Genomic DNA, 10,583 nt, shown 5'->3' on the forward strand with positions numbered 1-10,583 from the left:
CTTCCAGCTTTTCTCAGTCGTGTGGTATCCTTGTTTTTTTCTGATGGAGTAATTTAAAGAACTGATTAGTTCTACATTCATTCCTTTTGTTTCCTTCTTTGCTTCTGTTAGGTTCAGATGGAGTTTCGGAAAAGCTGGGAGCGCTGGCGATTGGAACACTTTTATGTCCAGAGAAACAGCAGTATGAAACCTCTGAAGTGTCCAGCCAACAGCATCAGTAGTGGGGGCACAGTAGGCAGCAGTGTCTATGCTGCCACTTGTCAGGCCACGTTCAGCTGAGATTTCTGCAGATGAATCAGACTAAGAACAATGAACTGTTTAATATACCTGAAAACCCTTAAATACCCAAACTTGTGGCTTAAGTTTGCTATCTCCAGAAAGAAACTTAAGCATATGCTGCCCATCACCTGCAGGCTGTTGGCCAGAGTTTCTAGGGAAAGCAATCTGCTAATGTAATCAACAGATCAGAGGAAAAATTGGTCACATCTAAAGTAAGTTAAAAGAGTTTATTCCTATTTGCACACAAGGCCTCCGGGGCTCCAGAACTTAAGCGTAGCATTGATCCAGTCTGAAACCACAGGGTCAATGGCTTATTACTGTTGAGTGGGTGAGCTGAATGATCGACTGATTGAATTACAGGGATATAGAATATGATTATTGCCAAAAAATAAATTTAGACTTTCCTGGGGATAGGGTAAGGTGCCACATCAACATTTCTAGAAAAAAATAATTTAGTGGGACACAACTTGCATTTCAGGGAAGAATCAGTTTTGTAGCAGGGGTTTCCCAAAGTTAAAATTGAAAATATACTTATCTATTTTCTGTGTAGGTGAAGAACAGCACCCTGAAGGTGTATCAATATACAGCAGGTAATGTAGTGAGCACTTCTAAATGCTACCTTTAAGCTTCACTTAAAAAAAATATAAAAACCCAAATAAAACAAAAATGCAGTATCTGTTAGTAACCTCCTCTGCAAGGAATAGGTGCACATTATCTCTGTTGACATGGATGGAAATGTCCCCTGCATGAACAGCCCTTCCATTGTCAGTGCTAGTATGCCCATCTTTTGGGCACACAGGCATTCACAGCGATGGGGTGATGGCTTGTTTTTCAAGAGAATGTTTCCTGTCTGAGCTTTACTCTGCTTCTTGTGGGTGCAAACATAGAAAGCAGTCAGCTTAGAGCTGCTGCTGGTCTCAGCAGACCTTTCCTTTTTGCAAAGATTCGGTTTTGGCAGTTTTGTTTCCTCTCCGGCCTTGGTCCTTTTCTCCTGTGACACAAGGTACCCACGCTCATGGATGGGGAGGTGGCCCTTGTGCAGGGCACAGGTTCAGGACCAAGGACAGCTCCCGCCCCCCTGCCCGGGGTGGGCTGCCATCCTCCAGAGCCTCCCAGCTTCCCATCAGCAGTGTTCCAAAAAAAACCCAAGCAAAACCAAACAAAAATTCCTGAACTCCATGAGCTTTTTCCATCTGTTTAAAATCACAAGGGCTCGTGCAGTGACTACATCTGCACTGTGTAGTGTGTTCCCTGCCTGATGTTGACAAGAGTTGCTGAGGACAAGCCGAAGTACCTTTAGAAGCAGGTGTGATATGTTGCATCACTTAATAACAACCTTTGCACATCTTTATTCTGCTCTTACTTGGGCTCCCTTTGCAATAAAGAGGCAAAGTGCCAAAGACTAGCTCTGAGAATCTCCCTGCTCACAGATTTCTTGTAATAAATAACTACCGTGGCAAAGCAGTTAAAACTGTTCAGCAGAAATAACCCTCCCTATTTTAAAGTCTTTTTGCACTTGCATTCACAGCCCCTATTGCCAAGAAAGTGAACTGGATATTCTGGGATGTAACTCAGCATCTTTCCTGCCTGAAGCTAGATTGCCTTACATGGGATTATTTATTGTATTTATTGTATTAGAATTCTAATTGCCAACAGCATGGATTAGTTTTGCAATCATATGGTTAGAATTTAATTAAAGAGGATGTGTTACTTTCTTCTGCTCTAATGCTTGTAATTGAACTCCAAGGAGAAAGGCGTGTTTGCAGAAATCCACCCCAGTTCTCAGGCTGGCTTATGTGCAGCACACTAGCTTCTCTGCAGGCTGCTTCCACACCTTCCCTCCCCGACATCAGTTGCAAAGCTTACTTTGGAATGAAGCACTTCAGGTTCTTCTCTGTATTTAATAAGTAGCTTCTGTGTTGTGTGGCCATCAATACAATACTTGTCTAATAAATGCAGGTGTTAACTGCTGTCCTACAAGTTAATTAGCTTCCTGTACATACAGAGTATGCTTGATGTTTCTATCTAATGTCTACCCTGAAGTGCTAAGAATAGGAAAAAGGTACTAAAGATTGTTACTGGCAGGTGAAAGGGCAGCATGGTGACAGATGCAATTTACAGCTGTGGCTTAATGCACACTCGTGGGAATAATTTCACTCACTAATATTCAAGAGTGGATGCTGGTCCTGCTTAGTTTGTGCAAACCTGGGAAAAAACGTTTGTGCTGCTTGTGCAGCTGTTGGCAAGATGATAGTTTTGCTTTTACAACAGAAGTTACAGAATTATGTTAACTCACTGCTGTGCTGGACAAACAAGTGTGTGTAACAAATGAAAGAGGACAGACACGGGAATAGAGAGCATTTCCATGTGTGGTAACAAACTTGTACTTAGTTACTGTCGCAAGATTCAACAGCTTGACTTGCTTTTGAATTAGTAAGTTCTTGTCCCTCCTGCTCATTTGTGAACTGAGGGTTTTGGCCCCACAGGAGTAACTCCAGTTAACTTATCCTGGTGACTTCTGCTTTGTTAGAATGTAAGAGAAAAGTAATGTAACAAAGTGAGGTCTTAGCCAAGCAGAAGGCTGCAGAGAAATTTTTCCCCCCCCTCTAATTAAGCTCTCACTTGTTCAGACCTTTTTAAATGCCCTCTCAAAACAACTCAGTGGAAGTAATTACCACCAAGCAGAATTACAGTATTTGTGTATTTAGAGATTTAGCAAGGCCTCAATGCCAATTTCTCCATCATACTTTATCTACTTCAGTAAAACCTTTTTGCAAGCCCTTGTTATTCATGCCATCTCTATTTTACTATGTGTAATGTACATTTATTTGAGTAGCATGAAATAAGCAAACCAACACAAAGCACTGGAACAGATGAACTGTGTCAATTTTTATTTCTTGTGCCTTTTGACTTCATGCTCACTTATTGTGGTAACTTGTTTCATAAAGCATTAAATGCAAGAGTCTATAAATCCACCTGGACATAATGCAGCTAGAGTTTATAGCAAGTGAAAACTTTATTTACAGCATTGCTGCTAAGAATTTTTATAATTTCCTGGATCTTACCTTATATTTAATATTTATTTGTATTGGAGAGTAATAAATTCTCGCTCGCGGTGAGAGACTTCTCCAGGGTCAAGCTGTTCAAGTATAAGCAATTTATTATAAGGGTAAAAGGAGGGGAGACCCGTGTCCGCCACCAGCCTCGGCGTCCACGTGGTCCGGGGGAGGGGAGAGAGAACAGGTTGAGCAGGGGACGTGAGGTTGGATGAGGGAGGGAGGGAGTAAGAGAGCAGAGGGAAAGAGGGAAAAAGCAGAGGGAGAGAGCAGGGAAGACGAGAGGGGTAGGAGCAGGGAGAGGGGGCTGAGAGTTAGGAGTGGGGGAGAGGGGGAGAGGGGTAAGAGTTAAGAGAAAAGAGCGAAGAGGTCAGAGTAAAGAGTAAAGAGAGTAAAAAGAGCGAAGTTCTTGTTACAATTCAATATATCTTTTTCTATCGTGAATATTCTAATTCTTAGTAACCAATCACCATGAGACACACCCACTAAAGAATTTACATTCAGCCTATGCGCTTCCCTCTATTAACATACAGTGTTGCATTTTAGATTCTACAAAACCTTACAAGTTCTTTCCTTGCTTCTTGACCTTTGCATTCTTTATCAGCAGAAGGACATTGTTTTATCAACAGGGATTCTCCTCTAGCTGGCTAAGCTATTGTTCTTTGGTTAACCAGTACTCAGTATCCTATGATTCAAAGCAGGCTTTCATTTCTACTTTGATTCTAGCCTTCATATTTCCAGAATCTTTTGTTAAACCATCACATTCATAAGGTTTCCCTGTTTCACCTTCCCCAACATCTCCCCTGTCTCGATGAACTATTTAAGATAATAGAAACTGTCTTATTTGTTAGTTTTTGCACACACTGAAGTATAACGGGTACTGCTGCTAAAACTACAATTAACACTTATTAAAACAATTAAGCTTATTTTACAGAGTTCTCTTAGCCAAGGTGCAAAGCTTAAAACTTTAAACAAATTGTCCAGCTTCTCTAACTTTTGAAGGTCAGATTGATTCACTTTAGAATTATCAATATGAGTTTGTTTGGCTAAATTTTTCAAATTTTGCAGCTGTTTATGAATGGGAACAGTATGATCTGACAAGCAGATGGTATCAAAGCTTGCAGTCTTTGGCTAAGGCAACCCAGGCATTTATCTTGGGCTGATTTACAGGTAAAGTTTTACTACAAAAATTAAAGCAAAAGGGTAAAAACAACATGCATTCATGCAAATAACGGGAATTTGTTTGTTTTTTGTTGAACTGTCTCTGGTAGATCACTTTCTCTCAAAGTCTTTCTAAGTTCCTTTGCTTGAATTGTCACTTTTGGTGGTACGGTATCTGCTTTTGAATAATCTCTTTCTTTATTTCCCTCTATTTCTCGCTCCCGTTCTCCCCCGTTTTTCGTGGCTGCTGGTGGTGGTGGTGCAGGGCAGTTCAAGAGTCGTGTAGGTGAGCCCGGGAGTGGCAGTACATCGGTGCGCGGGGGCCGTGGCTGTCGCTGTTTTGCGTTGTCGGGGAGAGTTGCTGGCCTAGCGGATACAGACGGGATCTGTGCCGGTGTTAGCAGCGGGGCAGAGACAGGCGGGGGCCGTGTGCCGGTGTCGGGCGGCTTCGGTGGTGGACGCGCGGACGTGAAGACGCATGGCGGGGACTGGACAGTGGCTTGGCTGGGCGGTGGCAGAGGCGACGCGGGTGTCAGCAGCTGTAGAGCCGGGGTCCCGTTCCCGTCCTTACTCTCCCCCTCCGCGGTTTGAGAGGCTGGCAGGGGGGGACGGCACGGGGGACCCGGGGACGGCGGCAGCAGGAGCGCCGGCGACAGAAGCTGACTGCGCATTCGTGGATGGCGTCAGCGCCGCAGGGCAGCATGGGGGAGTGGTGTACGGCAGCGGGCATTTCGGATCGGCCCGCGCCGCACCGCTCAGATCGGTGTCGCTGGACGGCGGCGGCGGCGGGGCCGGCGGCCCCACGGGCGCCGGGAAAGCGGAGCCTGTGGGGCACCAAGGCGGCGCGGGCGGCACGGAGGAGGTGTAGGGGAGCTGAGCTGCGGGAACCGCGATGCCGAGGGTGGGTGGGGTGGCGGAGCCGGGAACCACGGTGTCGGCGGGGGCAGGCGGGACCGCGGGGACCGCGCCGCCGGGGGTCGGCGGAGCCGCAGCGGCGGCGGGGCCCATAGCCGCGGGGACGGTGGAACGGGGCGGGACCGCAACATCGGGGGAAGCTGGGACGGCAGGAGGGGGGCAAAAGCGGGGCGGTGGGACGGGGAAGGTGGGGGGAGGGGTGGGAATGGAGCGTGCCGGGACTGGGGTAGGGGGAGCGGGGGCCGTGTGGTCGGGGGGAGGGGACACACCGGTCTGAGCGGGCAGGAAGGGAGGGGGGACGGCGGGGACCGAGGGTACGGGGGCCACGTGGTCGGGGGGAGGGGTAGGAGACACGGGGGTTGCGGGGTCCGGGGGGCTCGTCGCGCGTTGTGTATTCGCGGCACACATTTCTACGAGTGCCCTACAGGCTGGGACCAACTTTGCGGCCGCCATATCTCGGCGGGAAATGTTATTAAACAGCTTATTACCAACTGCGTCCCAGAAATCTCTAGTAAAAAATTCTGAGTGTTTTGCGTTTGGGAAATTAACTAGAGTCCAGGTTAGGAGGGTTTTTAGTTCTTGTTTAGGCAATTTACTCTGGCTGGTTTTCAGTGAGAATTTTAGTTGCTTATACAGCTTTTTTTCTGGGGTAGAATAGCTTTGACCCATGATAGACTGGTTTGTGACTCACCTCTTATCTAAATGATGTTGGCTCGTCTCTCAGAGCTCGGGGATGGGTGCTGGCCAGGCACCTCCTGTCCGTTCTCTGGTGTCACTTAGTAATACTCGCACATAACCACGCTGCAGAGTCGTCTAAAAACTACGGTTTGGACACTGCAGCGGAAAAACTTTTAGAGAGATCGGGGTGCAGATGCTGTGGCAGCGTTTGCCCCTCGCTCGACCACGTAGAGGCTTTCCCCGCCTAGCCCAGGTGAGACGTCGCCTTGCAACGCCCCCCTGAGCTCCACGGGGGCTCCACGGAAACCAGGGGTTCAGACGCTGCTTGGCAACCTTCACCCCGAATAAACCACGCAGGGGGGGGAGTCCCGTGTAGCACAGAAGAGATGTGGCTTTGCCACCCTCTCTCGTGTCACAGGATCCTGCGGAAACCAGGGATGCCGAGGTCGCCTGGCAACCTGCACCCCGAAAAAACCACGCAGGGGGGGAGTCCCGTGGAGCACAGAAGAGGCGTGGCTTTGCCACCCTCTCTCGTGTCACAGGATCCTGCGGAAACCAGGGGTGCCGAGGTCGCCTGGCAACCTGCACCCCGAAAAAACCACGCAGGGGGGGAGTCCCGTGGAGCACAGAAGAGGTGTGGCTTTGCCACCCTTCTCAGTACCACAGGGCCCTGCGGAAACCAGGGGTGCCGAGGTCGCCTGGCAACCTGCACCCCGAAAAAACCACGCAGGGGGGGAGTCCCGTGTAGCACAGAAGAGATGTGGCTTTGCCACCCCTCTCTCGTGTCACAGGGCCCTGCGGAAACCAGGGGTGCCGAGGTCGCCTGGCAACCTGCACCCCGAAAAAACCACGCGGCCGATACCTCTAAAGCTCCGGAGCTGACGCTGCTAAGCAACAGCCGGCCCGTGCCCGAGGATGCCGCGGAACAGGGGAAAGAGAGTTACAGTGTTACGGTGATCAGCCGCATAAACTGCACTCCAGACGGCCTTAAAGGGTGAAAAACCAGTCTTTTTAGTTACCAATGATGGAGAAGTGTCTCACCGATGGAGAAGGCGTGGGACGGGTCTCAGACGATGGGCGCCAGGTATTGGAGAGTAATAAATTCTCGCTCGCGGTGAGAGACTTCTCCAGGGTCAAGCTGTTCAAGTATAAGCAATTTATTATAAGGGTAAAAGGAGGGGAGACCCGTGTCCGCCACCAGCCTCGGCGTCCACGTGGTCCGGGGGAGGGGAGAGAGAACAGGTTGAGCAGGGGACGTGAGGTTGGATGAGGGAGGGAGGGAGTAAGAGAGCAGAGGGAAAGAGGGAAAAAGCAGAGGGAGAGAGCAGGGAAGACGAGAGGGGTAGGAGCAGGGAGAGGGGGCTGAGAGTTAGGAGTGGGGGAGAGGGGGAGGGGGGTAAGAGTTAAAAGAGCGAAGAGGTCAGAGTAAAGAGTAAAGAGAGCGAAGTTCTTGTTACAATTCAATATATCTTTTTCTATCGTGAAAATTCTAATTCTTAGTAACCAATCACCATGAGACACACCCACTAAAGAATTTACATTCAGCCTATGCGCTTCCCTCTATTAACATACAGTGTTGCATTTTAGATTCTACAAAACCTTACAAGTTCTTTCCTTGCTTCTTGACCTTTGCATTCTTTATCAGCAGAAGGACATTGTTTTATCAACAGGGATTCTCCTCTAGCTGGCTAAGCTATTGTTCTTTGGTTAACCAGTACTCAGTATCCTATGATTCAAAGCAGGCTTTCATTTCTACTTTGATTCTAGCCTTCATATTTCCAGAATCTTTTGTTAAACCATCACATTCATAAGGTTTCCCTGTTTCACCTTCCCCAACATATTTGCATGTATTTCCTTGTTTTAAAAAATACCCACAGAACTGAACTGTGACAAGGTATCAGATTATCAACTCCCCATAAACACTATGCTGATGTTTATTGTTGTGAATAAAGTTTCAATTCACAAAATTCCATTGCTTACAAGTGTTTTGAGTATCATCCAGCTATTTCTTACTCTGCAATGAGAATACTTTTTAAGAAAGGAAAGATTCACAATCTGTGGTTCTTCCAAGGAAACAACACTTTATATGTGAAACCGTGTGTCCACTACCACAAGGCCTTTGACCCTGCTGAGCCTATGTTAATCAAATCCAAAATGCAGCATGTTACAGAGTCAAAAGGAATCAGTAAGAATAATAAAAACTCTGGGGGGGGGTTTACTGGAGGATGACAGAATATGTGCAAATGACAAATTTTTTTGCCTTTAAAAGTAGCAGGACTTGGAATTTATACAACAGCCCACGACAAAAACTGTGAGAGTGCTGTGGAGAGCTACTGAAAGATGCTTAGCTGTGTTACCATATTACATATGCTTTAATTTATTACTCTCTTACTAGTCCCATTAAATTCAAAGCTCCACTTTTGTTTCTACAATCAATGATAGAACTTGTGTTGCATCAAGCCTTAACAATGTGTTTAACTGTTAAATCAGAAAAGACATAATGGAACAGGATTTGAAAGACAAATTTGTGACTTTTCCTCTCAACTCTGTTCTCAGAGACAGAAGTTCTAGCAGCTGCTCTTCAAAATGATGACTTAATGAATCATTAAATTGTTATGGTTGGAAAAGACCTTTAAGATAATCAAGTCCAACTTAGCATCACCACCATGTTCAACACTGAAACATGTTCTCAAATGTCACATCCATGTGTTTTTTACATGCTTTGAGCAGTGGTGAGTACCACTTTGCTAAGCAGGTCTGCCTCAATGCAATACATTAAAAACAGCATTGGATCATACAAATACACCTGGCCAGAAAAAAAGTATTTTCTGGCTAACAATTATGAAACCTGTAATATGAAGCAAAAAGGGAATTATTATCTGATGTTTGTGTTAGATGAAAGACACCACTGCAAACCAAAGCAGCAGCCTATTTTAGGTGTATGGTTATCGCTTCATGTAGTTTCTTCAGAATGTGGTTTCCAGCCGGTACAGGGGAGAGCAGCAGCGGGCCCTTCTACTGCAGGCGTCGTCAAACGCCAGCCTTTCTCTTACTTGTGGCAAAGCTCCTGGGACCTGAAGCCCTCCAGCTGACACGCTGGCAGCCGCAGCTATGACAAGGCCGTGCCTTTCGGGGCCGCTGCATAGCGGCCGAAACAGCTGCCCGGCCCCAGGAAACGACACCAGAGCGCAGGCTTTGCTACGGCTTTATTCGGGACGGTCCGGCGCCGGGAGACCCGGGTCCAGCAGTATGGCTCAGGCGAATTTTTGCATAGGAACAAACCCCATTTCATTCCCCCAAGGCCCGGCCCTTCCTCGGGGCGGCGGCTGCGAGGCCAGCCCAGCACAGCGCAGTCCCCGCCGGGCCGGGTGCTACCTGCCCGTGGCGGGCCGGTAGTGCAGCTCCCGCTCCAGCTGCTCGGCAGTCAGCGTCCCGGCGATGGCGGCGCAGCCGGGGTTGAAGACGGAGTAGGCGCTGAGCTCACCGGGCCGCCGCTCGGCGGGGCCGAGGGTTCCGGCGTACATCCAGTAGAGCAGGGAGAGGACGAAGTAGGGCAGCCCGAGTTCCAGTTCCGCGAACAGCGCCAGCAGCACGGTCCACAGCAACACCTTCAGCAACAGCGGCCGCGCCCACACCGGAGCTGCCGCCGTCGCGCCGGGACGGACCTGCAGAGGCGGTGGGGAGACACGGCGTCAGGCACCGGTCGGCCGCCGCAGCCCCGGCTCCACCCGCCTCGGGGGTCACCTGAGCGCCGCCGCCCGGGCACCCTGCGGCTGCCTGCGGTTTTTCGACGGCCTCCGGAGCCGCGGCCTTTCCCGGTGGGTCGGCGGGGCGCGGAACAGCGACAGCGCCGCTGCGGGCAGCGCGGAACTGAGCGAGGCGCCCTTCCACAGCCGCCGCCATGGCCGAGCCGCGCCTGCGCGTGATGGCGCAGGGAGGAGGTGGGGCTGGGGCAAGGGGAGCTGTGAGAGGTGCTGGTAGGGAGGGCGCAGTCTCAGCGCGGGCAGCCGCAGGCAGCTGGTTAGCCCCTCCTCTCTGGCCGGGATGGACAGCAGAGCCGGCGATTCGCTCTGAAGGAAAGCTGTAATTCACCGGAGGTCTGTCGTGTTTTGTTTTCACACAATTGCTGTGTTGGAATAGGCGTCTGAATTGTAGTCCACCACTGACCCAACACCAAATCAAATAAATCATGACATTAAATGTCCATGTCCAGTCATTTCTTGAGCACCCCTAGAGGTGGTGACTCCACCATTTCTCTGGGCAGGCAATTCCAGTATCTAATCAGACCTTTTGTGAAGAAATTCCTCCTACCGTCCAACCTAAACCTCCTGTGGCGCAGCCTGAGGCTGTGTCCTCTTGTCCTGTCCTGGTTGCCTCCGAGAACAGGCTGACCCATACCTGGTTACAACCTCCCCCAAGCCACCTTTTATCTGGGGTAATCAACCTCTAGTGTTGTAACTAGTGTTGGCATCAAAAAGAAGAGGGGACGGAGAG

The 10,583-nt window shown here is 49.3% G+C and overlaps 2 protein-coding genes across 5 annotated transcripts in view; one reads left to right on the forward strand and one right to left on the reverse strand.

The window, feature by feature from the left end:
- The window catches only part of GLP1R (glucagon like peptide 1 receptor), a 140,301-nt gene extending 137,152 nt beyond the window's left edge, over positions 1-3,149 (forward strand). For all 4 annotated transcript variants that reach the window (XM_058835013.1, XM_058835016.1, XM_058835014.1 and 1 more), the window contains one exon: positions 112-3,149. In XM_058835013.1, the coding sequence (XP_058690996.1) occupies positions 112-279 (168 nt within the window). In that variant the 3' untranslated portion in view covers positions 280-3,149. The remainder of the gene's footprint in view (positions 1-111) is intronic.
- Positions 3,150-9,277: 6,128 nt separating this feature from the next.
- Positions 9,278-10,024, reverse strand: SAYSD1 (SAYSVFN motif domain containing 1). Its single transcript, XM_058835018.1, has 2 exons — positions 9,834-10,024; positions 9,278-9,754 (listed from the first exon to the last, which is right to left on the reverse strand). The coding sequence occupies exons 1-2, from the start codon at positions 9,990-9,992 to the stop codon at positions 9,461-9,463; spliced, it is 453 nt and encodes a 150-aa protein (XP_058691001.1). The 5' UTR covers positions 9,993-10,024; the 3' UTR covers positions 9,278-9,460.
- Positions 10,025-10,583: the final 559 nt, after the last annotated feature.

This window comes from Poecile atricapillus, chromosome 3, assembly GCF_030490865.1.
Source record: "Poecile atricapillus isolate bPoeAtr1 chromosome 3, bPoeAtr1.hap1, whole genome shotgun sequence".
Taxonomy (NCBI): domain Eukaryota; kingdom Metazoa; phylum Chordata; class Aves; order Passeriformes; family Paridae; genus Poecile; species Poecile atricapillus.